This window comes from Eimeria acervulina, genomic scaffold (assembly GCF_000499425.1).
Source record: "Eimeria acervulina Houghton genomic scaffold, Eah_scaff467, whole genome shotgun sequence".
In the NCBI taxonomy this organism is placed as follows: Eukaryota; Apicomplexa; class Conoidasida; order Eucoccidiorida; family Eimeriidae; genus Eimeria; species Eimeria acervulina.
In genome coordinates, this window is record NW_013547317.1 from 1 (window position 1) to 26,002 (window position 26,002).

The 26,002-nt window shown below is 52.5% G+C and overlaps 7 protein-coding genes across 7 annotated transcripts; 5 read left to right on the forward strand and 2 right to left on the reverse strand.

The window, feature by feature from the left end:
- Nucleotides 1-3,087: 3,087 nt before the first annotated feature.
- EAH_00039520 (hypothetical protein, conserved) lies at nt 3,088-5,145 on the forward strand (the record flags this gene model as incomplete). The annotated part of the gene is made up of 7 exons (XM_013391934.1): nt 3,088-3,184; nt 3,319-3,481; nt 3,851-3,935; nt 4,168-4,410; nt 4,581-4,644; nt 4,757-4,829; nt 5,121-5,145. The coding sequence occupies 7 exons, from the start codon at nt 3,088-3,090 to the stop codon at nt 5,143-5,145; spliced, it is 750 nt and encodes a 249-aa protein (XP_013247388.1).
- Nucleotides 5,146-7,101: 1,956 nt separating this feature from the next.
- EAH_00039530 (hypothetical protein) lies at nt 7,102-10,020 on the forward strand (the record flags this gene model as incomplete). The annotated part of the gene is made up of 1 exon (XM_013391935.1): nt 7,102-10,020. The coding sequence occupies one exon, from the start codon at nt 7,102-7,104 to the stop codon at nt 10,018-10,020; it is 2,919 nt and encodes a 972-aa protein (XP_013247389.1).
- Nucleotides 10,021-11,457: 1,437 nt separating this feature from the next.
- Nucleotides 11,458-12,842, forward strand: EAH_00039540 (hypothetical protein; the record flags this gene model as incomplete). The annotated part of the gene is made up of 4 exons (XM_013391936.1): nt 11,458-11,707; nt 12,036-12,133; nt 12,285-12,422; nt 12,645-12,842. 4 exons carry the CDS (start codon nt 11,458-11,460, stop codon nt 12,840-12,842), a joined length of 684 nt encoding a protein of 227 aa, XP_013247390.1.
- An 834-nt stretch (nt 12,843-13,676) lies between these two features.
- EAH_00039550 (hypothetical protein, conserved) lies at nt 13,677-15,167 on the forward strand (the record flags this gene model as incomplete). Its single annotated transcript, XM_013391937.1, has 1 exon — nt 13,677-15,167. One exon carries the CDS (start codon nt 13,677-13,679, stop codon nt 15,165-15,167), a length of 1,491 nt encoding a protein of 496 aa, XP_013247391.1.
- Nucleotides 15,168-15,764: 597 nt separating this feature from the next.
- EAH_00039560 (RNA recognition motif-containing protein, putative) lies at nt 15,765-17,335 on the reverse strand (the record flags this gene model as incomplete). Its single annotated transcript, XM_013391938.1, has 3 exons — nt 15,765-16,042; nt 16,402-16,997; nt 17,253-17,335. 3 exons carry the CDS (start codon nt 17,333-17,335, stop codon nt 15,765-15,767), a joined length of 957 nt encoding a protein of 318 aa, XP_013247392.1.
- A 531-nt stretch (nt 17,336-17,866) lies between these two features.
- Nucleotides 17,867-22,230, forward strand: EAH_00039570 (hypothetical protein, conserved; the record flags this gene model as incomplete). Its single annotated transcript, XM_013391939.1, has 10 exons — nt 17,867-17,885; nt 18,040-18,641; nt 18,930-19,433; nt 19,911-20,017; nt 20,301-20,406; nt 20,660-20,935; nt 21,072-21,239; nt 21,373-21,602; nt 21,795-21,911; nt 22,086-22,230. The coding sequence occupies 10 exons, from the start codon at nt 17,867-17,869 to the stop codon at nt 22,228-22,230; spliced, it is 2,274 nt and encodes a 757-aa protein (XP_013247393.1).
- Nucleotides 22,231-22,594: 364 nt separating this feature from the next.
- On the reverse strand, nt 22,595-24,353 carry EAH_00039580 (hypothetical protein, conserved; the record flags this gene model as incomplete). The annotated part of the gene is made up of 2 exons (XM_013391940.1): nt 22,595-24,091; nt 24,255-24,353. The coding sequence occupies 2 exons, from the start codon at nt 24,351-24,353 to the stop codon at nt 22,595-22,597; spliced, it is 1,596 nt and encodes a 531-aa protein (XP_013247394.1).
- Nucleotides 24,354-26,002: the final 1,649 nt, after the last annotated feature.

Here is a 26,002-nt window from a genome sequence, read left to right on the forward strand (position 1 = left end):
ACCTGCAGCCGGCAAGATCGAAGCAATCCGGGTGTGGCCAGAGGTGCTGGAGAATGAAACGCAAGTACGCCAGTTCCTTGGTACTGTTAATTACCGTCGTATGTTTATGGGTCCCGATTATGCAGACATTTCCCGCCCCATGGTTACCCTGACTCGCAAAGACACCCCCTTTCACTGCACAGACGCACAAACCCAGGTGGTTCGCCAACTCAAGCAACGTCTCATTGACTACACCACCCTTCAGAGAGGAAACCGCTGCACTTGCAAATCGATCTCGAGTAAGTTCTGTGATTGTCCACGCTTGGCAAATGATCAAAAGTAGTAAGCGCTGCTTGACTCTGGCTGCAGAATGATCCTGCCTTACCGCGAGGGGCTGCGATCTCTGTGCTTATTCATTGGAGTTTCTGCGACCACGCTTCGTGGATGGCGGATAGGACATGGGGATCGATGAAGCTATGTGCGTGAAGTGAAGGTTCCACTAAGAAATGGGATATCTTTCCATGATCCGGAGCCTCGAAGTTGGAGTAGTTTACCGCAACACAGTATTAATCATGCCGTCGGTGGCTCAGTGGTGGCACCGCATGCGGTCTTCAAAAGACGCTGTTGGAGTCTACGCGCTGGATATTTATGAGAAAATCACCTCTTAAGGCACCCAACAGTGTCCGTATTCTCGACTATAATGGGAGAGGGAGCAGAATCATCAGAGGAAAGGAAGAGGGAGTCAGCAACACAGTGAAGAGGGGCTGTAGGAAACGATGGGGAAATGCAGGCACCCCGCCGCGATGCGCTCACAAAAGCCGCAGTTTGGGAGACGCAACCCATTTGGAACACTAGGGGCGGCAGAATTATGCCCAATTACAGGAAGACCTCTCAGATGACTAAATAGCAGGCAGCTTCCAGCAGTGCTGCCATCCGTAGTTCTTCTAGCGCACCGGCTTGAAGAGGAAATTGAGCATCGAGCGGAGAAAAAAAAGGGTTAAATTCAACCTCCAGCTAGCAAGTTTGACCAAACCGAGTGCTGGCGAAGAAGATGGACGAGGGACGGGGCATTTGCGCCAACTTCACGCCTCAATCCTCACAAAAAAATCACAATGAAGCAAGGCTTCCCATGGCCCAGATTGGCGAACTACTTGACCCTGTGTAGGATTCAGCTGTCTGTTAATCATTTGACTTCACGACGCGCTTTTACACATTCTGGTGCATTACGACGGCGTGAACAATACTGCGTTTTACGCCCGCGCTCGCAAGCTAAAACGCATCTCCACGCCCTTCTGGCTGCTGAGCGCACCTACCGTGCTACAGAGGCTGGCCATTCAAGATTTCCGTGGCTTTGTCAATGACGGCTGGACGGCCATATACATAGGCGGCGTGCTTCGGTTGACTAGGAATGAGCAGGAGCACGCGTAGCAGCTGTGGCGGGTTTTGCAGCAACTACGGGAGAAGCAGTTCGCTTGTAGAAACACAAAGGTTGTCGTTTTCCATTCAAGCTATTAGCTTTTGAGATTTTTGTGTCTCTGCAGCAGGCTTGGAACCTCATTCAAGAAAGATAGAGGGCCCTCGAGCGTGGGCGGTACACTTATGGACGCCTACGGAAGTTCAGAGCAAGGCACAGATCACCTTTCATGGCCAGTGGCCACTCCTGTGAGCGGCCCGCCGCTTACATTCGCAAGTGTAGACCCGCAGGAGGAAAAGTCTTAGGACTGGGCGCACACCTCCTGTTTTCTTCCCCTTGTAATTTTTCTTTTTCCTTTCTGCTCTGGCCTCTTGCTACAGAGTCCAATCCCTCAGTGCACCTAGCCCCACTTGGGTACCCAGGCAGATCCGGGAGTGTGCGCTGTTTGGGGAAATAGGGGCAAAGGGGGCACATGCGGCATTGTTGCCAGAGGTTGAATGGTATTTGTATTTGTCCACTGGCTGGAAATTGAGGGCCAATCAAGTTTTTGTCGAATCTCCACAATGTGAGGGCGCCTGTGCATGTTTGCATCCGTGCCTTCCAGCAGCAGTTGCTTCCAGCAGCATTAAAGTTAGGGCAGGCCACCTTCTCCTCACCAACCCCACATCGTTAGGCTACTGACACCAGTACGCTTGGAGATCGAAGGGGAGGTCAGCAGCTGACTGGAGAACCTTACTATATATTCTGTATTCGGTGGAGTTGACGAAGTTTGGCGTCAACGATCGAGGATTCTGGTTGCAATCTTTGACCCCATTTGCACGAGCACAATCTGTATGTTTGCAAAGCCTACAAATGTCAGCTAGAGCAGCAATTAAGTGGCACCGCCTGGATTCTTGTAAAGGATCAGCATGACTGCCAAGTAGAACTGAACCAGCGGTTTCAACGAACGTATAATGTGAAGTGAATGCTTGCCCTCAGGACAGACAAGGGACCGAACTACACCTGATTTACGTCGTCATCATAACTAACTTCGCCTCCAACTATGGACAAGTTTTAGATCCACAGCTTAAGGCCTCCGAGTGCTGGGGGTGCCCAAGTATGCACGGGTGCGAAGGTCCAGGGCAGCATGCTGCCTATCTCCAGTATGGGATAAAGCACCCCTGTTCAGTTTCATCATGTATTTCAACATTAATGGGTAGAGTCGTAACATGGTGTTGAAGAACTTTGGATGGCATGACTAGTGTCACGTGAATGGACCACTGGCTGGACATATGCAAACGGCAGAGTTTTTGTCTACTCTCCAGTCTTTTGTAACTACACAAATGCATAAAATATTTTCCATCGACGGCATTCGGAAGCCTACAGAGCTCTTGACGAAACCTCGTAGGCGTGGCTGAGCGGCTCACAGTCCGTTGCGAGCGACTACGGGTCAAGGCCTAGCGTGATTGCCCTAAGAGTGTTCTCCATCTTCTGTTAGTTTGCTTTCTTATTTGTTTATATCTGGAATTCTTAAGAGGGAAGGCTTCTTGCCCGTCTACGCCGGAAACTTATTACATTGTCGCCTCTATTGCCGTTGCTCCCGCCTCATAATCCCTTATCTTGAAGATGTCATATAATCCAACCTACGGTGGACAATTCCAGGGTCTCTACGGTAAGTTACAGAAGCTTCAGCTCATTCTTATCAAAGAAAGGTAATGCTTGAGACCGGTGTGCTACCAAGTGTCATGTACTGTTCCGGAGCTCCCGATAAGAAGCGATATTCGCTTATCGCTCAGTTGCATTACGGCCTGCGTGAGTAGATGCTGAAGTGCACACTTACATATGTAAATATACGTACGTCCTCACGAGCGCCTTTGCCTTTTCTTTTGCCCACTGCGTCTGAGCATTCGCACACTCTTGTGTGGCGTTGGTGGATTGCTTTACAGCAGCTTCCCAGAAGGCCACAGGATGTGGGGGCACTTCTAAAGGAGCGGGTAAAGCGGCAGGACCGGTGGCCGGCGGAGCTGGAGGGATAGCAGGGTCACCTGCTGGAGGCGGGACCAGTATGGAGCCGGGCGAGAAGGTAATTGTAACCATCGGCGGCCTGAAGTAAGCGGTTAACCACATAATGACACCGCAAATGATCATTCGATGATTACATTGACGCGCGCGTATCATAATAAAGTGTTGGCATCACGAATACGCATGAATTCTAACATGCGTTCTAGTTTGTTAGATCCTGGTCTAGATGCTCTAACCAGTAAAGAACAGCGTCTTAGAATTTTGGCAGCAGCACGGAAGCTTATCCTTTGAGTTGGTGCGCACCGACACAGTGGGTACGTGGTACATAAGTTGCTTGCAATGGTGGGCTCTCTGCCCGTGCCATAGAGCTACCAAGCGGCTCGCTCCAGGGAACTGCTGCTTTTCAGTGGGTTGTTTCTGCTTTTTCCTGGGCTGCTGCTACTGTTTCTCGCATAGGCAGGTCAAACTGGATGTGATTAAAGAGGGGGATGAGCGGTACTTCATCGCAGTTGGGCTTTTCGAAGGCGATAACCTGAACGAGGTAAGTAGCAGCCGTAAATGAAAGCTGCGAGCATAGTCTTTCTAAATTCTAAAAGAAAGGCTGCATATTTTTTTCGAGAACCCACAGGAAATGCATGCCTATAAACTTTGTCGTATAGGCAGTAGGGCAACACTTCGTGCAGCTTGAATGTTGTAACTACGTCGAATCAACTGTAAACTTTGGCAAATATGATGCGAAGAACATGCAGCTTTGCCAGTTCGTTTTCTTTCAGGTTGTGAACCACAAGCGAAATCGGACGAAGCCCGTAAAGGGTCAGCGCGTCGGGGAGAATTATATCTGCGCCTTCTCTGGGGAGAAGATAATTCTGCCGATTTCAGACCCGTCGAAGCGATTTTTGCTGTACATCGCCGTCGTCACAATATCCAAGGGGACAGACGATCAGGGCAAGACATTCAAGGATATATCACTCATGGGTATCGGGTTCTCACAAGCGTTCGAGGTCAATGTGTGCAAGGTAGGTCTGTTAGTTTCCGGAATATTGGCCCACAGCGGATATAGGCGTGACTATTGGAAATGCATTCCTTTGAGTGCAGAGGGAGCGGTTCCTAGTGCTGCATGTACTTCACTATGCAGCTCGCTGTTCTTGTTACTTCTTGGAGTTCATGCATTGTGAGCGTGCCGCAGAAGTATCAACATACCACGGCCGAGCTGCGCCTTGTTGAGGGAGGTGACCCAAGCATTAACCCGGGTGCGTACACTGCTACCCACTGTATATGACTGGTCCAAATATTTTTTTCGTTGCCGTGGAACGAAAGAGAACTGAGTCATTCTTAGTTCGAATATGCGCCTTGATACTGCAGGAAAGATTGAAGTTGCGATTGATGTTTGTAAAAAGGAGAAGGGAGAGGCAATACCAGAAGATGAGGAAGAGAAGTAAGTTGTTGCTATCCTGACGGCAGTATGCTAGCTTACACCCGTAGATGCACAAAAGTACATGCGGGCATTTTGCGGCGCAACAGCACATCCAGTGGGAACACGGGATGGATAAATATATTCCACATACATAGCAGCCTTTTTATGCGGACGCTTGAATTTGCTGGGGCGTGGTGCAAGATTTCTCAATAGCTTTTGAATTTCGTGTGCTTTGTTGAGTTGTACGCCCCCTCATGGTAGGGTCATGAGTGAGAGTCTAGATGTCTGGTGTGCGATTTTGGGGATTTGCAGTATAATGGTCCAGTTCCAGGTCTGAAGCCACGCTTCATATTCATCAGCAGGGCAGACGCCCATTCTTACGGCGGAAACATGCGTCTTTTCAGGGCGTAGGGCGCTATTCTTCATTGTATTCACGTGGCGGTGATAGTATTACATAGGCAATGAAGCGCAAATATATGGATGCAAATTCGCTGTGCTTCATGCTGGATTATTTTGCAGTCGATAGTAAACAAACACCGCATCATTGACAATGAAGAAAATGGGGGGCTTTTTGTTGCAGCCCCCGATAGTCTCAAGTCAGGCAACGTAGACGGCCACGGGCCTACGTATACATATCCACGCTTAGACAAAAGCAATAGTACATAGAGATATAGCGATGCCGGACACTACTAGACCTGCTTGCCAGGAAAGTCGGCCAGTATAGCTGCACCTCATCGTTTGAGACGGCGGGTTATGGAGTTTTGGCAACGAAAGAAGTGGCAGCATTGCTACGCACCTCGTTCAAGCAGCTTGTGGTTGCACCTGGGGATTTGTAGTCAAGCGTGCATCTAAACAAATGCGTTGTGGGATAGTGAGGGCAAGGATCGAAGTTTCGACTGCGGAGCGCAGAGATCCTAGACACTCCGGCGCATCAGGGAGGTAGTGTGTGTATCGTCATTGGGAGGTAACTGAAGCTAAGCGCTTTTTCTGGGTGTACGTCTAATAACGATTATCACGAGGGAAGGTGGAGGTTAATGCTAAGAGGTCACGGTTTAAAACGTCTCAGAGCTTCTTCACGTTCATGCAGTAGTACAGTCGGAGGGCTTAGCGCTTAGTGATGTTAATTGTTTGCAGTGAAGAGTCAGGGAGATCGCATGTAAAGATATCAATGCCACACAGTGAGGCATAACCGGATGCAACGCAGAATGCAGAATGTTTCTTGCTGCAATGGAGTTGCGCGTCAAGGGCTGAATCTGCTAGAGCCCTTCCGCACATTATGCTTGAGCTTTCATGGTGTGGCCCGCCGTGGTACGTCGAAGGCTTGTAATATTATGAGGTGATAGGAGTTCTTGGTCTTGGTGAATTTCCTAGTGTGTGAATATGTGTAATAGGCGGAAATGGGTTCACCTACTACTTATTCCTTTCCCGTGGGGAAATAACCACCAGCCTGGGGCTAGGTTGGAGTGGCCCATTGTAGTCCGTTCCAGAGTTAGGCAACCTCAGAATACAGCAGGAGAGGAAATTGCTGTTTGCCGGTTCCCCCTTACTTTCGTTCAACAAGCATTTGCTCTTCGCTATGCAGTAACAGGCGGGGCCCGTGCATCTGCACCCAACCGACATCAAAGCCTGCCTTCACCCCTCTAGCGTGCTCTCGCTAGCTGCACACAACGAAATTAATTTTTTAAGTCATAGGTAGGAAGCAAACGGAGGGGACGCTCACGTGCCTCCCATATAATTCTCCCTATTGCCTCGGGGCAGCGACGCTCTCCCGTGGCTCCATGTTGCTGGATTCTCAGCCTGTTGCGCTTCTTCTGCGTTTGTGTCGTTGAATCTCTCCTAAATCTAATAGCCTCTTTCCGCATCCATGAATAAGCCCGCTGGCTGCCCCTTGTAGGCCGAAGATATACCGGAGCAATAGCTGCTATTCGGTGAGCCAAGGTGCTCATTACAGTTCTTAAACGCCTTGCCAGCAACCTAAATGGCAAGCAATATTCAATTTTGCCATAGTACTTGTCTACCTCCTTAAGTTTGTGTTCTGCGCCGCTTCTCCGGGACCTACTCTCAGCAGCCGACTCCCACAGCGCTGCGAACCCCCAGCTGTTTCCCGAACTGTTTTATTGTACTAAGAAGCTTCTCACCCCTTACTGATTTGTTGATTAATTGGCACGCACTTTATGGACCTAGTGCGGCCAGTCAGTGGGGTTCACATGTTCCTGCGAAATTGTAACTCCACAGTGCAGGACAAACTGTGAATAGAACACAAGCACCGGCACAGACAGGAGCAACAGTGATAATGTCGTCTTGGGTTTCTGCCTGTAAACGCCTTGCCAACGCTGTTAAAGAGGAATGCCCCTCTCGAGATCCAGCAGCATCAGCAGCCTGTGGAGAAGTTCAACCTGCACCACCACCAACACTACGAGAGATAGGGTCGAACTGCGCACGCAGGCACCCGTTTTCACAGCGTTCACGAGCAGAGGCAGTTCTGACCTCATTATCAGAACGGTTTTCGCCGACAGCGACATGTGGAGCGGGATCAGTTGCTGCTGCTATAGCAGCAGCTGAAACAACGGGACCACAGGCGTCAACGAGTCACGGTGGCGCCATTTCGTGGTCGCGGGTGCCTGGGTTTTGCGGATCGTGTGGGTACCCCACTTCCCGTTGGTCGTCGCCTAATGGTGATCCGCCCTGGATGCCACTAAGCCGTCATTCCCGTGTCCACCTGAGGCTGCTATGGGATTTTTACGCTTCATCTCTCCCTACGAGCTGCTCATTGATGCAGGAGGCCATTAGGCTAGGCGATCATTCGGCCCTGAGGGCCGAGGCAGCCCTGTTGTCGCTTATCTCAAGAGCTTTGGGCTTCACCAACCTCGCTGTATCCGCCAGACGAGTGGCTGAAATTTGTGACCTAAAAGATGCAGGGGCGCCCAACCCGTCGTGGGGGCCCACCCATCCTTTAGCTGCTGTAGAATGGGTTGATATTTCTCGTCTTGACACGAGTGAATCAAAATGGGTTGTGCAGCAAGAGCAACAACAACGCATTGCCTGCAACTGTAGCAGCCACTACAGCACCGATGCAGGGTTCGGCAATGGGCAGCTTGAGGCTTGCTTGTCTGAATGCCGAAGACATGTGAGCATTGCTGGCCGTGCCTACAGCAACAAAGCCATCGGAAGTTCAGCAACGAAGAAAGGATTTGCTGATCCAGGAGGGCAGCATGCAGAGACGATACATGTAGCAGGACCCAGGAGCTTCTCTTTTTCAGGGGGATGCAACGAACGGGTGCTTCCAAGCCCGAGTGCGCGGGCTTCGCGTCATTACACTTGCCAGCAGCATCACTGCTCTGCTCAGCGAAACAGAAACCAACACGAGCGCGAGCAGGACACGCTGTCGAAAGAGCAGCAACACGGGCCCTTCATTTTAAAAGGGCCGGCGAACCGCCGCCATTTACCACTTCAGCGTCTTCCCCTAGACAGTATGCAGCAGGCTTCTCTTGGACACCAGAGGCAGGTGGCGAGAAGGAAACGAAAGTGTTGTGCTTCGGCCCGTTTTGATGTTCTGCATAATTCAGTGGGGGCCTTCGGTGAAGCGGTTTCGGTTTGCTTTATGGATCTCCATGCGGCGAAGGCTAAACTAGCCCCCCTGTTCCAGGAGGGCACACCTGCCGTCTCTGAGGCTGCCTCTGCTGCTGCTTTTAGAGACAAGGCAGCAACACAAAAGACGAATTATGAAGCTTCTCTAAGCAACTATTTGGAAGCTCTACAACATCCCATGGGGGTTCTACCAGCGGTAACAGCAGCAGTAAGGCCAGGGGCAGTAGACATAGCAAAAGACGCCAGTTTGGTAGGAGCGACGACAACGAGGAAAACAGCAACAACGAAAGCATTAATTGCAGTAGTATCAGTAGTGGGAGCCGCAAAAGCGGCAATCACAGCAGCAAGAGCAGCCTGGAGGCATGCTGAAGTATGGGGTTGCATTGGTGTACATGCCCTTGCTGGCTGCGCCTCTTCTGTTGCTCCTGATGCATTGGTGTGGTTTGCCCATTCTCTCTCAAGTACCTGGAAGCGTGTTGGTGCGCCCCTCCATCTAGTTTTTACAGCTAGTGAAAAAGCCGCTGTTACGGCTGCGGCAAGTTCATCTGCTGCGGCAAGTTCATCTGCAATAAGTGCTACGAAGGCAGCTATTGCAGCAGCTCAGGAGAGGTGTTTCACTCACCTGCAAAGGGCCGCTTTGCCGCTGGGGCAGTGGCCGAGGAAAACCTGGATCTCAGGCGAAGTTTTCAGTGGGTCAGCCCTGCTACTGCAATTGCTAAGGCAACTCTTCGTAGCAGTGGAGGTAGCAGCAAGTAGAAGATGGGATTATTCTCGCTGCCTTGTGAAGCGGATGTCGCAGCATTTTGTTGCCACACTGCAACAGATAATGCGTCTGCTAACTTCATGGGGGCACCCAGGGTTTGTAGAACATGACACATCTACATCACCGAGCCTCTGGAGGGGCAACAGTTGCAGCACCAGTAGGAACTATAGGAGCAGAGGAAATAGCTGTAGACGGGTCAACAGGGGCCGGAGTGGCACCCCCTGGACAACCCGTAAAGGGTTAAGGCCGAGATGCTCGATGCCCGCCACCTGCTGGTCCCTCATGGAGAACACCATGGCTGTCAAGGCCACCGCAAAGCCAGCTGAATCTCGTGTCTCGGACCTGTTGCTGCCAACGTCCCCGGAAGAGGCAAAACAGCAGGAGGACTTGGTCGAACAGCAACTGCTGCAGCACCATATACAGGTAGGGCCGCTGCGTCCCTCTTGTGAACTCGCTAGACCATCAAGTCCCCGAGTTGCATTCCGTGACCCCACTGCTTCGGCACAGTTCCTGAATGGCCCTTCACCAGACATGGGGTCCACAGGCTTAGATAAGGGCTCTAAGCCATGCGGGGGAGGTCTTTGGAGAGACGGCTCTTTTAGAAGATTCGCCCAGGCGGGCGGAGCGACGCGAGCAGCTGCAGCAGGAGCAGCGGCTGCTGCTGCCACTGCTTCATGGGGTGCCGGTGTTTCGCTGCCCAGGCATATTAGGAGCCAAGGACCTCAGCGGCATAGCTCATTTCAAACAGGCAGCGAAGAAGCGCGTTCAACACACGCGCCATTGCAGACGGTCATCTGGGGGCACCCGAAAGGATCACTGTTCCCAGGACTCGCGCAGGATAGCGACTCTCAAACGCCCTGAGTAGACAGTTTAAAGTTCCTACCATAGTGCACCTCGACAAGCCTTAGTATATACAAATAGGCAGGGCAGAGTTCCCAGTGAAATTGCACTGCAGAACAAGTGCATGCCGACCCCTAACCTCGCCTATAGCACCCCCCGAAGTTGGAAGCCTTCACTCAGGGATGAGTCCTATGGAGAAGCGGCTCAATGGGTGGTGTAGATTCCTTTCGTTTTTTTGAGATGCTCTTCTTCTAATTTGGCACTTTTTGGATAAGCTAGTTCGAGCAAATACTATTCACAATTATGCGTTGTGTAGCTTTTGTGGGGCTCTTAGGTTTTCGAGGCGTCAGTTTCTTAAGCTGGGGATGGATCACTTGTATCGTTGTGTCTTGAAGGTGTGACTACGCTGGGCAGAAGATAAACGGAAAGAGTACCCAGTGTAGGGGCAGTTACTGCTTGGAAGAAGTGATGATGTACCAGCCTACAGACGAGTCGATGGGGCAGACGCAATGAACCTAAGGCTTGACTCACTGTTGCAAAATTCGCTCTCAAAATGCCCGTTTCACTCATATTTTGAGTTTCCGCCCTATTGCTTTTTCGAAAAAAGAAGAATAAAACTCTTTGCAGCATCCAGCTATGGTCGACTGTTGAAAGGAAACCCGGTGCAGCAATATCTATTTCACGAGTGACTGCAGTCCCTAGTTTAGCTTCCCTCACAAAAATGACACTGTGCTTGAGAAATCAATTCCTTAGTTTGAAGCCGAGAACCTCGAGAAGCTGGGCAAGCTCACGTAGGTGCACTTCAGGAGAGTGAAGCGGCGAGTGAATCTTGTGGAACTGTACTCATCTGATTTTCTTCGCCTAGCAACACTCTCCGTCGTAGCGGCTAGGCCTCAAAAGATTCAGGGACAATGTAAAAGTTGACTGGGCGATTACCCAAGCCTCACCTACCTATTCATTTTCATCGCCGCCGCTTCCAGCTGCATATGCAGCGGCCGAGCCCAAGGATATCTAGCAGCAACTCGACAGTACGCATAGTCTGACTAGCTCACCTCTCGAGCTACCGAAGTGGTGATCCATTCGCAAAGGGGAAGATCGTCAGTACAAATGAACTGTAGATCTCTTCCTGTCCAGCATACGCTGCTGGGCACGTTGCGCAGTGCACAGCGTTATCGCTAGATGTATCCGTTGGGGGAATGTGGGGTAAGACACCTAAAAAGAAGATGCCTTTCCTTTAGTAATGGCACGACTTGTCCTTCTTGAATGCCTTTTGTCCACCGCAAGAGTTTCAGGGGTGGAGTACCCATTACCACCTTGAGTGACCCTGCTCAGCCCCTGCCCGCCAGGTGTCCCCCACTTGCTGGCTCCTCTTTCTTTGCCTTCCCCGAAATTCTCAGCGCGATGAAGCATTAAGCTTCCTCTTGACTTAAAGTATTCTTTCCCCCTTCAGTCCTGAAGATGTTGCGCAGAGGCTCGGGAGTACCCCTAGCGCTGGGGACTTGGCAAGCTCCCCGTTTTTATGTATATGAGGCAGGTGAGGTTCCAGGTGTTCCCAAAGATTTGTTGTACATAAAGGAGTCCGCATGGGGTCCCGCTGCAGCCCAGGTGGGCCCTGCCCCCGTTTTCCTCGGAAAGCATCTCGAGCTTCAGGCGACCCAGACAAACAAAACCCCCTTGAGAGGCCGTAAGACAATCGAACTTGGGGCTGGTGAGTGCCACTTCGTGACAGAGCAATTGGGCTTAACGCGTGCAGGGGGTGCTAGACTCCTCCCTAGCACATTCATCGGCTGTACCCACATCTGATGACCTATTTTTGCCGATAACTTTTCCACAATTTATGTATATACGTGGTTCAAAGTTTACATTAGCTGCCAATAAAATACGTTTCTTTATATATAGTATATTATCCGGACGCACCGTGACCATTCCACGCCACACGCTCATATACATCTACCGGAACACTCTTGCAGCAAGCGCAGCAACGAAATGCTGACCTTCAGGTTGTGGGCTCGTTTCTATGGTGGCCGCCCTGCTAGGGGCTGATGCCCATGCATGCGAAGAAAATGGACCGACTTTGGCTCTTTTACAGCATAACGTTGCCACCTTTAACTCTGAGTTCACAAAGTGCCATCCGGTACAGTCCACCCAGAATACGAATTCCTTCGCCTTCCGTTGCTGTTGCCACTCTCGCTGTTTTTGGTGCACCATGTACAAAACAAACCGCTGCTGCATTGCCGGAGCCCGTGTTGTTAGTATTGTGGCTATTTTCGTTGCTGTTGTTGCAGATCCGCTCCGGTGAATTCCCAGCATCTGAAACGTTGAGGGGCTTTTTCGACCTGATTTTTGTAACAGATCTCCTGAACAGCCCCAGCGCACGGGTTAAGACGCTAAAATGTCTCCTACATCTCCTCGGCGCACGAACGGTCAGCCCAAAGGCAAAATATGCACCAAATTGTGACGGATTCAAAAGCAGAGGTACCCCAGCGCGTTGATGTATTAATGAACGTTCGGGTTTTTTTTTCGTATGCCACAAACCTGTACATTGAGCCCTAAAATCGTCAAATTCGCTTGCGAAACAAGCGCAAGCTGTCGTCCCCCACGAGGTTAGCTGCCCTTTACCTTCTGCACGTCTCCTCGGTGCTCAGGAATGTATCATTGTTCACGCATGGCGCAGTCCTGAGGCGGAGAAGACCTTTTTTGAGGCGCTTGGGAAGTGTCTGATCGTCAGCCGGCTCGATGGGCAGCGGGACATTCAAAAAAGATGCATGCAGGCCATTAGCCGATCCATTTCTGACAGCGCCAGGGATATTCACGAGGCAACTGATGAGGTTCCAAACCCTTAATCCCTAACTTCAGACCCTGATACCCTGACCAATAAACATCAACGCCAACGCTAAAGTTGCGGATCCTAGCACACATCAAGAGAACCGCTGCCCGAATAACGTTATCATTAGACCGATTCCCATGCACGCACAGTGCACGGCGGAAAACAGCCGCTCGCAGTGACTGGGAGATTCTAGTTGAGGAAACAGAAAAGCGATTGTTGGGATCATTGGGGTTTTTGTTGTCAACAGGACGGGTCTATTGATATATTCTCGGTGAAGCCGCACGCCGATGTTAGTGAAAGCGTATGGAGGGCTGACGTGAAAGACTTGCTGCTGAAGTTGTTGCGAGAAGAAGCCACGCAAAAATGCAATGAACCAGAAGATTGCACGCACAGTAAGAGATTCATTAGGGGATTCCTGGACTCCTGCTCGGTAGTACGAGCTATACCTTGTCTACAGCGCTCCCGCCATACAGATAAATTTGTTGATTGTGTCTGTGGCTGCCTTGTATGTATTGAAGGAACCGACTCCCACGCTACCCACCTGGAGACAGAAACAGGAGCAAAAGTCAGGGATGCTGCGCCGCTTTGCTCAGAAGAGAAAGCCACAGGCAGGAACGCCGCATCCTCCAGCAGCTGCAGCACACTTACTAGCATGCAAACAGGAGTTCACTTTGCTCACATCACACCTTCATCTGGCGTTATCACCCCGGCGGAAAATTGGGCCCCCGACGAAGATAACAAAGTGATGCTGGGACACCTCTCCCACCGAGAAGCTGTGAAATCAGGTTCTGCAGCCAGAGCAGCAAAAAATGGTGCAAATACATCACCAAAACCCGGACTACTACGCACCATGTCGCAGCCACTGCTGAACCAGAGGAAGTTGCCCGTAAAAAACACTCAAACAGCAACAGGAGCAGCAGAAACATCAAAAATAACCCCCAAAATAGGAGCAACAGTCACCGCGTCCTCACGTGAGCCTGGGTTCCCTGCGGACGCAGCACGGGTGCGCCCCAAGACAAGCACAACAGCAACTGCTATTGCACGTGGTGGAGACTTACACATCCAGAAACGCACGCCCGTGAATAGGGACGGAAGTCTCCAAGAGAAAAAAGCAGCGGCAACAGCCTCAGAGCATCCCATATCACCGCGTTTATCTCCTGTCGCGCGGGGCCGGGGTAAGGCGGCAGCGACACCAAAGACTACAATATCAGTGACAGGAAAGATACTACGTGGCAATCTCAAGCCTACGCATCCGGAGCCTCAAGAGTGCAGTGGAGGAACGCGGTCGACCGCCTTAACTGCAGCAACTCCAGAGGCAGCAGCAAAAGCAGCAACTCTTCAGCAGGCGGCCGCAGCAAACCTGCAGAATTCCATAGCGATGCGAGCAATGCGCCCGATGACTCTAGCGGAGACGGTGTCAGCAGATGCCACGACAGTTCCACAAAAGCCAGCACCAGTAGGAAAGCCATCTGCAGAACTCGTAAGAGCAGCAAGACCTGCAGTGCTAAAAGCTGCAAAATCAGGAAACCCACGGACGTGTGCACCAGCGCCACAGCTCTCAAGTAAGCGAATGGGGCCCCTGCTTCCTGCTTTGGGGGCCCCTAGCGCACAACCGAGGCGAGCAACAGCAGATGGATCGCCGACGGGTCCCCACAAGGCAGCTGTTGCCTATGCCCCTCTCCGGCCTAGGCGGGATAGGTTGCTTGGAGACGCAGGAAGTTCAGCTGAGGCAGCAGCAACAACTCCAGCGACGGCCCCTGCAGCGGCAACAGCTGCATTAACAACTGCGCCAACTTCAATGGCAAAATCTCCAAAGTCAACACTGGAGCCTGCCCCTGCATTCTATAGATGCGCTGCACCCAACACGGGGAAGTCGCAACGACTGTTGACGCTCGGTGCTGGTGCTGCCTCCGGGAACATCCCAAGTCAGCCATCAGTTGCTAGACCAGGGGAGAGCAAGGCCTCCACTCGTGTCACGGGGAAAGGCTCTCCAAAGTTTTCCAGTGCAACAGGAATGGCGCCCAAACCCATAGCTGATGCCGTGGCGTCCATAGCTGGGACTCGGCAGGCTGTTAATACTGCTCCACGGAGTGCCAACGCTGCAGTTACCAAACCAGAGGCCCCCAAGCCAGCAGCTGTTGCGGTAGGGGCCATCAAGGCAGATGCTGTTGCCGCCGCGGCCCAAGGACAGTCTGACAAACCGCATGCTGATGGGGAGAGAATACCCAATGCAGCCCCAGTAGGCTTCACCATAGCACCCAGGCCGCTGGGAGCCAGACTGGTGTCCCGTCTCTCGGGTCTTTTCAAGAGGTCGGGAAGCAAGGAACTGAAGAATAAGTAGGAACACCAAAGGGACTTGGCAGCATCAGGATCGGGAACACTATCCAAGCACCGTCCGAAAACAGGAAATGCGCTTGTTTTGGTGGTCGCTAGAGCCTTTGTGGTCCTTCGGTCCCATACGCTTTTGAGGGGTTCTTTGGGGGTGCAGCGGGCTTCCTGGCTTGCCACCTGCCCAGTCACAGGGAGTCTGCTAAGAGTGAAGGCAATGATTTGACAGGCAGTGCCAGAACTTCAAGCCTTGTGTGCTGAGTCTGTCTTGCCGGAATATGTGTGTGGGAGGAAGGCTCAGCGGCAGGCGTCCCTGCGTCTATATATGAGAAATGAGGTTCATTTTTTGAGGCGCGCTCTTTCTTACACACCCTCGATTTGAGGGCGGAACTCGATAGTTTTACCATGGACAGGAATGCACAATGGTAGAGAATTACACCAAAAACAAGCCCCATAATCTGGACGTTAAGGGGGAGTCTGCTTCTGCAAAGCAGATGCTGCAGTTGTTGCTGGTACCGCCGCTGCTGTGCCAAGCAAACTCTTGGCGTCACACACGGGCGTAAAGCCAGGAGTCTACGCAAGAGCTCTTAGCATCTGAAGCGAAGAAAATTTATTCGCACGGGAGAGGATACGGGTGTATGTACTTCGCCCTCTTGCGTTGCCTAGTCGGCCTACTGCCTCCCTGACGATGCTTCCTCTCCTGATGCTGCGGTTGCTGGTGCTGCAGCTGCTGGTCGAAGGACTGTCCAGGTTCTTCGGCTCGACCGAACGCTTCCCCCAGGCTAATGGTGCTGTTCCCTACCTTGATGCCGTTTAGCTGTAACAAGCACCGTGTCGCATCCAAGGTTGAGCCGAACTGGATAAGGCCAAAGCCCAAATGCCGTCCCTCTGCAGCCTCAAACAAGCAAGAAACCGCAATAAGATCAAGCACGGCAAAATGCTGCAGGCGGGAGGACCGCCGAAAAAGGGATATGAAGGAGCGCACAAAAATACTCTCACGCAAAAGTACTTCGAAGGGTATAGACTACCAAACAGACAAACGTTACTGCCCCAGACCTCAAGGAAATCCACGCAATGCTCTACCAAGCCCTAGGTGTGCATCCAAGGCCGCCCGTCCTGTCCGCAGCGGCCATTGTACACCGGACAAGGAAACAAGCAAAGGGTGAAATGGAAGTAGACAAAACTACAGGCAGATATGCACGGAGGCAATGAAAGGGAACGGCGGCAGTCAGTATGGACTGGCTGACCTGAGTTTCTTTTCAATCTCGCATATACTTGGTGCTCCGTGATGGTTTGAAATATGTTCTCGAGGTCTGTTCCTGTCATTCGAAGGTCTATGCCACAGATGAAGAGGAAACGGCTCCCTAAAGGCCGAGTCCGTCGCTCCTGTAGCAAGGAGTTTTCCCTTTCATAACGGCGGAGCAGCTGATGTTGTTGCAGCTTTTCCTCCTTCAGCTCCTGCTGTTGCAGCGTGGGTGGTCCGTCTGCCTGGATATCCCAGAGAGTCCGCAATACTTCGACAGACGACTGCGGAGAGTCATACAGTAGTTCCTGCTGATGATGCACCAGTAGAGACAGTCTGTCGCGCATCATCAGCACCCGCCTGCTGTTGCTAGTGCCGCTGTGCCCCATGAGCAGCTGCTTTGCTTTCCTATACTGCAGCAGCGGCCCAGGAAGAGGGCTCCCTGGCGGAGGCGTTCGGCTTCTCTTTCGTTGCGAGTGAACTTCCTCTTCAGCTGGGAAAGGCAAAAGGGGCAGGTTGAGATATTTCTCTAGGTCTCCTTCGCGCTCCAACAGTAGCCGCTGTCGTGACAGCTCGAGCAAGTGGCTGCTGCCGCTGTCCCTGGACAAGTGGCGCACACGCAAACGAGGGTGCAGTCTAAAACGGCCTCGCGAAAACAAAATGCTGCTGCTCTTCATGTCGCCGCTCGTCGTGGTGGCGCTCCTGTTTGTTAGTATTCTAGGTGGCGGCAGCAAGCCACCAAATGCAACAACAGATGGCTTGGCGCCTTCGCTACAGCTGCTGGTGAAGCCGCTACAGCTCAATGTTCCCAATACTGACGCTCCTGCTGGACGTGCCTTCAGGGATAGCACGCACAACCAAAATTGCAGCAGAACGAGAAGCAGTCGCACTCGCACCGGAGGCGGCGGCTGCTGCCGCAGCCGCTGCTGTTTATTCATCTGCCCATCAGGGCGCTAACTTGAATGCACGCAACTCCTACATGCTACTGTTGCTGTTTCGTTTTCGCCCGCTGTGGCTGCTCCCGTTTCCGATGCAGGCCCCCGAAGTTGCTGAATGCTTTAGCGCAAAACTATGAAAAGCCATGTCAGTTGGATATAACTGCAAACAAAACTAACAATTAGGTTTGTTTTTATATATCGTGATCCTCAATGGCCCCTGAGTGTGTTGACACTTGCAAGGCTTCCAGAGATTGCCCGGGGCCCCTCAAGGGCCCCCAGCCAGTTGTTCGGCAGTTGCTTGCTTTCAGTAATGTCAACGTTTGGATAGTTTATGCAGCACCCTTTTGCTCCACTTTACTATATAAGTAGCGTAGAGCGTGCGAGACACCCAGCAATTTGACAAGGACGAGCATCATAGAGGGTCCGACTGGCGGACAGGCGGCCAGCTTAATTTTTGTTCCCTATCAGTAAGTCCCAGGTAGGAATAAGAAGGGAAGTACCTTCGTAGTGCCACACTAAGGCGGCTTCCAAATGTGCAATGAACCGGGCGGTATTGCTGCTACGGCGGCAGCATACGCTGCTGCTGCTGCTGCTGCTTCTGCTGTTCCGTCTGCCCGAAACAAGCTCTTTTTCAGTGCCATATATTCATTTTCCCCGCCGGGTAGTAGCGGGCGCCCTTGGAACAGCGTTTCGCCTGCCCTTAGGAGGGAACCCCGAGCATCCTCCAGCGGGCGGACAGCAGACGCGCCTTATTGGAGCCTCCCGGCTAGAATTATACAGACAGATTGCACTGAGTCTTGCCTCATTTGCACCAGTACTTTCGGGACCAGTTGCGGCCACATCAACAACAGCAGCAGGCACAGAAGCAACACCGACTTATGATGCAGGGGAAGCTGCGCTTACCTCTCCAGCAGCAAAAGCTGCTTCGGAAATCGAAACAGCCTACGCGGAAGTGGTTGCTGCTGCAGCAGGAGCGCTATCGGCTGATTCCGTGGAGCAGGGAGGCAAGAACAGTGGCAGTTGCAACAGCAGCTGTGGCAACAGCGCGGGCTTCTCCCCTTGGTGGGCTGCTGCCACTGCTAAAGCAGTTCAAGCAGCCCGTGCTTCTTTCCTATCCAAAGTGGCAGATGCTTTTGGCCTTAAGAATGCAGCTGATGCAATTGGAGTGGTATATGCACACCAGAGCAGCACCTGGGGCAATGCGAAGCTGCTAGTTGACCGCCAGCTGCTGCTGCGGCGGAGGGGAGAGCAGCAGAAGGGCAGCTGGTCTCTCCATTTCCTGGGGACTGGGGCCATGCAGGCCTCGGTAAGCATGGGTTCTGCTGGTGTTGGTGGTGTTGGGGCTGGTTTTGTTCCGTTTGGTGCTCTGATTATTGCTGTAACATTTTGCGTTGCTAGGAGTTGAGTGCGTGCTACTAACAGGACCAGGTATCGCTGGTACTGGGCTAGTGCATCCTCTCCACTGTGCAGAAACATTTCGCCGGCGTGCTTGCTGCACCTGCTCGTGCATGCAGTGGTTCTGCTGTTGTTGCAGCGGTGGACATTTCCGTTACTGCCCATGGTTCTGCCTCTGGTTCCCGTTTGTTTCCTTCAGGCGACTAGGGGAACCTCTTCTATTTTGTTTTCCCGTGGGGACGGCTGCGCTTGGCTTTTTGATTGCGGAGGAGGGCCCTCCCCAACTCACGCTGCTTCTGCCTGTCGTAGGGCCGCGTCAGCAGCAGACGCGGCAGCAGCTGAAGCAGGTGCTGTAGGAGACCTTAGCAGCAGGTTGGAGCGGGCAGTGGCTGCGGCTGTTGCTGCGGAGGCCATTACGTGGACAAACCCGGCTGTCGCTGCTACGCAGCAGCAGCAGCAACAGCAGGAAACGAGGAAGGTTCGGATACTGCATCCTGGCTTTCCTTCACCGTTTGCTGTTCCGCGTTTGCGTTGGTGGGATACTCGTGTTCTGAAAAGTGCAGCTGGAGTAGCTAGTCTGTGTCTTGCTCTTTCTGCAGAGACGCATGGGCGTGGTCCAGCGGGTATTTGTGACGCATCTTCACGGGGACCACTGCCTAGGCCTCCCTTCCTTTCTGTCCCAAATAGCGCAAGATCCAGAGGAGTGAGGCACTGAATGCTGCTAAGTGACACGCCTGGCTCGCGTGCTTCAGGTCTCTCATTCACTTCCTCTTGCCACCTGTTCACGCGTAGTTTCTCTTGTGCCCAACAGGCGCTACACGCACATTTCATTTGCCTGCTGTGGCACCGTTGCAGGGGACCCAGACACATCGAAATCGTGGGGCCTGAGGGGATCCGCAACCTTCTTCGCTGCATTTTGCATGTGTGTCGAACGTCAAGAACTGAGGGTTTAGAATACACGTTTGATGGCCTAGGATTTGGCATGTAGGGTGCGATGTTAAGGCTGGAAGTTCGGAGCCTTCTGCTATTGGGTATAGGATTCAGGGTTCAGGGCCTTGTGTTTTCGCCTGGCGCGCGTTGATTACGTTCCTTGAAGTGTGACAGCGCTTTGAAGTATTGTGCCGGGTCAGCGGAGGAATAGTTATTTTGGTTGCTTGTACAGCTGGGTGCGCGTTTTCAGGGCACCAGTGCGCGTCGGCTCCCTTCCTTTTCTGTGGTGGAGCTACGGGCTGTCCCCCATCTCCATCACAGGCGGTCGCGGGCCATCCGCCTGCCCTTTTTGCCTCCGTGAGCTCAGCGCTGCTGTGGGAAGCAGCACAGCGTGGAGTCAAAGTAAAACATATGGGCAAACAGACAGCGGAACAGCTACTGGCCGGAGATCTGGCTAAGCGCTGTGGTAGTATCAGCAGCTGCAGACCCACCCAGCAATGCTGCTGTCTATGCACGACATAATTTCGTCCTTCGGGCAGCAGTGATAGCTTCTCTTGCTGCTACCGGGGCTACTGCAGCTTCTGCACAGTTTGCTCCCGACCGATTCTGTCTGCAGTTGCGTGGATCTGTTGGGATTCAGGGCTCCGTCGGAGACTGTGGGAAGGGGGGACATTGAGCCGAACGCCGATGGCAGTTATGTGGCCTTTGAAGACTCCGAGATGGTCGTCACGGCTGCACCTATAAGAGTGAGCTGGCTGCTGCTCCCAGCGCAACCGTCTCTGAGGAGTGCATGTGCAGGAATCATTTGCTAGTTTCAGGGCAGTGAGCTGACATCCAGAAAGCCTAGGCGCACTGGAAGGCGCCGGCACTTTTCTGTTCGTTCCGTATGCGGTAGCAGGAGCTGGCGGGAAATCGCCCACGAGAACCACATCAGAAACAACCCCAACTGTTACATTGCGAGTACAAGGGTGTGACTTTGCTGCTGTTTTGCCTGTGCAGCACCTGGTGCCCTGTGTGGGTTACGTGTTGACGGAGAAGAAGTCTCGCCACCGCCTCCGGGCCGACATTATCGACCCCGTCATTGAAAGGAACTCCCATCGCTTGAAAGACCTTCACGAGTGGCCCCAACTCCGTGGGGAGCCCAGGGCTGTGTACAAGGCAAGGAATGTTGAACGCATCACAATAATGCCCATCACCAAGAACAGCAGCAGCCATATTCCTCACACGAGACCTATTCTCTACAGCAGACGCGAGCATGAGAGAATTGTTTTCAATGTCGCTTTTGGCTAGCGCCAACGGCAGTGAATATATTCATATTCCTGCCTCTGGTGGATGGTGCGGACCCTTTTTTCGTGTGGGTTGGACGCGGCCGTAACAATTTTGTTATTTGTTGCTTGCATGCTTCGTGTAGCTCCTGACTGACCTGAAAACTGGAGAGCGCTTTACATTCCCAGATGGGACTCAAGTTGGCCATTCCGATATATTTCTCGAGGCTCCTCATCCCAGGAAGATATGCTTCGCATTTGACACATGCGATGCCTCCCGGCTGCTCCCCTTTGCCCGTGGAGCCGACATCGTTGTAAGCGCGGCTGGTGCAGCTGTGGTTGGTGCAGATGCGGTTATTACTGCAGTAGGGAAGGGAAAGAAGGGAAGCGTTGCTGCGTTTGTAAAGGTTGTTGGCGGTGGGAGGGCTGCCACTTCTGTTGCTACAGGTGCACGAGGCGACGATGAGTGGCGTGAAAGGGACATCATGCAGGTCGGATCCATACTCGGATGCATTGCTTCCGTTGGATCAGCCAAGGTTGGAGAAGGGGGAAGGCCTCTCTCGTTGTTATGGGGAGTTTAAAGGCCGTAGCGCCAAAGACCTCATGGGTTCCCAGGTCCAGGCTGCAAGTGAGGCGGCCTTCGAGAGGGGCCACTCCTCCGCGGCCATGGCTGGCAGGTGAGGAAGGTGGTTGCGCTTTTTCAGAGAAGCTGCCCATTTGTCTGGGCACCGCAGCCTGCATACGTCTGCGGGCTAAGATATAAGGTTCAGAGCAAGTATGTGAGGCTGGGTGTTCGGTGCATTTGATGGTCTTCCGGGGAGCCGGGCAGTAGGGCCTTGACCGGTTTGGGTTTGTTGCATCCTCCTCAGCTTCGCATTTCGTGCCGGCGCTGGCCGGTTGGTGCTTACGCACTTCTCCCAAAGGTATCGAGGGGATCCCGCTCTGCGCAGTGTTCTTGCTATGGAGCGCGTGGAAGAGGAGGCGAGGTAAGGTGTCATATTGGGCATATGTCCGAATGGGATGCGCACTTGCAAGTCAAAATGTGCAGCGCAGGTGCAGTCTCTTTCTCCGTCCTGACTCCAGACCGAAGGTCAGTGAAGCATTTACCTTCTTGGCACTGTACGAATACGGAGTGAGTCCGTGTGGCTGTGGCTTTACAGACGGGCCTACGATATAGAGGGGCAGCTGCAGAAGGGAACTTATGCATCTCCCCTTAAAGTGACGGCCGCGTGGGACGGACTTGCTGTGGTGCTGCCGCAGCGCACCCATACGCGTGCTGTACACCCTCCCGATCGGGAGGCGTGAAAAAGCAGTAGTAAAAGCCCATGCAGCAGCTGTTGTTGCGCCTGGAGCTAGTGCTGCACCACGTGGGTAACAGGTTAGAGTTCCAGTGCTTCCCAGAGGAAAGGGGCTCCATTTGTGCGAGACGCACTTCTCTGGTGGATTAATACGTATTCACCTCTTCCTAGGTATCATCAGTGTGCATGCGAACATGCAACTATGGCTGTACAGTGCTTTCTCGCGCAGAGCCGTGTTGCTGCATTTTTGCATGTTACGCGGGCGCAATGCGCATCACATGGAACCAGTGGGATCGAATGGGTGCTAAGCATACTTTGTGGGATTCAAATTCGCTGCGGGGGGGTTGGGGTCAAAAAGGTGAAAACGCGAGTTAACTTCCTTCCAGAAGCCCCTGCCACTGCTCAAGTTCCTCCTTACTGAGGCGCCCGGCTCTTGCCTTCGCTGCCAATATCTTTGCTTCTGCTTCCGCTAGGATCGCTGCCACTGCTGTTAGTCTTGCAACTGCATTTTGTTCCTGTTTAGCTATTGCTCTGGCCTCGGCTGCTGCTACTTCGGCTGCTTCTTGTGCAGCTTCTTTTGCTAGGGCTGCTGCTGTCGCCGCTGCTGCTTGCGCTGCTGCTTCTCGTTCCGGGTCCCCCTCCGCTGCTGCTTTTGCCGCTGCCGCTGCTCTTGCCGCTGCCGCCTCCTGCGAAGCTAATTTGATTTGTTTGGAAGGTTCAACAAGAGAGGGTGCGTGGACCTCGACAGGTTCAGGAGGGAGAAGCGAGACCACTGGAGCAACATACTCAATATAAATGGCTTCATCTGCGTTTGCCGCCCAATCCACACGAGACGTGGCCCTCCGAAAGAACCGGAGAGGGCCACTCCTGCGTCTCATGCAACTACGCCGCTGAACCGACAATGTCCTGTAGGCAGGCAGATTAGTGCCATCGTCTTCGCTTGAAGACGAAGAACTGCTATCAGCCATTGACTTTGACGTGAGGATGGAGCGCACTGTGTGGCACATCGGATGACAGCGCAATATATTTTCACTTAGTGCTTTGGCTACAGCTGTTGCGGAAGGGAGCCCTGGTTTCCCGCAAGGCGTACACGCAGCAGTGCCTGATGAACGCTCCTCCATTCCACCAACATTCGTTCCAGGAGCCCTTAATGCAGCAGCTGCCCCTTGGGAAATTATGCGAAAGGCGAGCAGCTTTTCAATAAGCATGGCAAAATCTTTTTCCGTAGCCAGTGGAGCAAAGGTCTTTGCTTTTATTACGCTAGTTTCTCGAACCACTGATAATGGCATCTTGGATTTGGAGAGCCCCGCTTCATGAACTGGTGGAGGAGCCGCTTGCTCCGAAGCAACATGCGTAGCCGTTCCTGACTCGAAATCCCCCTCCTCAGGGCTCATGATGGCAGGAGATATTTGCTGAGGAACTGCCAGTTGGCGAACAAGGGGGGCAGCGTCCTCTTGAAAAATCAAGGGTGAGGCACACTCGAGTCCTGGTTCTTTCTGTTGCATGTTCGTTGGTTCAGGAGATTCATGTGTTTCCGACCATTCAGCGAATTCGCCATACCCGTCCAGAAAGCTCGCTGAACAGTCAGTTGATACGCCTGTGGAGCCAGCAAGAGGCAACTTTCGGGGTTCTTTGCGCCTGTTAGGTGAACTCGGTGTTTCGTCCCCTTCATGCGCTTTATAGGGGAATATATCTACGTTGTGCAGCTGCTCCCTGGCAGTTCTCACATGCTCCAGCTCTATCTGGGCCCTCTCGCGCAGCTGAGCCTGCAGGCGTCGTCGCTCCGAGCGAGAGTTTTGCCGGGACTTTTTCGTGCTCTGGTCTTCTTCGCCGCTCTGTAGCTCTAAGCGCTTCTCTTCTTTTGCATTCTGCAGGGACGAACAAACAAGCTCAAGAAAGGTATGGGTCAAAAACACAGTTTACTGTGTGCCAAATGCACATAGTGGAGAGCCTCCTGTGCGTGGGCATGTTGGCTGAGCGCGCATATTCGCACATGCCCACTACCCACCCACACCCAAATCTGTGTCTTACATTAGACTTAGAGGTGAGCCATGTGGCCGCACGGGCATTCGAGCTGCGAAAAAATGGGTTAGTAACCACGAGGGATTGAATTCCATTCCACGGACCCATTGGCCCCAACAGGTGAAGTGCAGGCTACGTGCTGCCTGGATGGATTGTTGGCAATGGGCCAAGAGAGAAAACACTTGTTGCAGAATGGCAGGGCAGGCAAATTAGATATATATTTACAGAGTAATTGTCAACTGCTTGAGCGGAATGTACCGTAACGTCCGGTAACACGCCAAAATACGAAACGCCGAGGTCACCCCTATGTGCCGCCAAGGGGTGGCAGGGAAGAATTCGTAGAGAACCTTCTAAACCGCAACCTCAGAGTTCCAAACGTAAATTAGTGAGATATCAGTGTTCCAGTTGCTGCAAGCTACGCAGCAAAATCCTCTGGTCAAATGATACAATCACGCACGCCTGAGAAGCAAACAGCAGCTGCAGGACGCTACCGGGCAACCGGGCCCGGCAGCTGACAGCGAACTGAAGAACAATTTTTCTCGTTATACTCTACGTAACAACATAATATAAATTATCTGCGGAGAAAGAGCAAAACGAATAACGGGCTTAAAAATAAACCATGCGCCTTCGGTCCGCCGAGGCACCGGCTGCCCTGGGTGGCCAACTGACCAGCGTGTACAAGGCAGCTCGGTCGCCTAATGGGCACGACCAAGCAATGGATAAACTGGAGTGTCAAAGCGAAATGCTCTCCCCAACCAATAATTCGAGCAACATCAAAACTCCTGGATCTTACTACGTCGACAGTAATCTGTCCCCCAACAACTTCTCGACCATCGGGGATAAGTTGCTGCCTGCGTAGGGGAGCTTTCTGTTCCGTAAATGTCTCCTCCCCTCACTTAAAGAATCACATCTTCATCCACTCATGTTTCAGTTGAAGCATTATTAGTATCCCCTCCATATGCAATGCTACCCACTTGCTCATCCCACTTTAGCTCGTCGGGGCGGCTCCGCGGCACACCGGTTTTTGAGACCTTGAACTGCCAAGCTGCTTTGAATCACGTCTCTTCCACAGGTGAGTAAATATATCCATGTGTGCTTGTTGGCCACTCCCTGCAGCACCAACGGGCTTTCGCAGGGCCCCTACAAAAACTACTGTAGCTGGTTGTGCACGCACCCAACACTGGCGCATGAGAATGCTACAAGAGATAGCACGCTTGATAGCTAACGGCCCAATACGTCAAATTGCATAGAGTGCTAGTACATGTTTCGAAGAACGCAGAAGGCAGCCAGTTTCTGGACAGGCCAAGCAAATCGCCTTTCCATTCGTGGAGCTCTCGCTCAGCCATTTCACGCCGTGGGACAATCCTTCAGCACATCTGTGAGGGAACTGTACTGCGCCACCATCTAGTAATGCTCCCTTTTAAGCTCTGGGTACAGCACCCGCTGAATCATTGGCTGCCTTTGGTCACCAGCGCACTCGTTGCCTGTAACGCTGAATATTGTTTACAGTTTTATGCTGACCGAACGTACGATGGGCCTAGACGCAACAAAGGCTGGGTGCGGTCCATATTGCTGTTCGCCACTTGCTGAATCAGCACAGCATCCACCTCATCTTCCTGAAGGCACAAATGAAGGCAAGTACGTGCCAACCAAACACACAATACACGGAGGAATGCTGGGCAGCACGAAAAGAACCACGCACACCAGCGAAAATGCCTAGAGAAGAATGAAGAATGTGGTGAGATGCTAAGCTATAT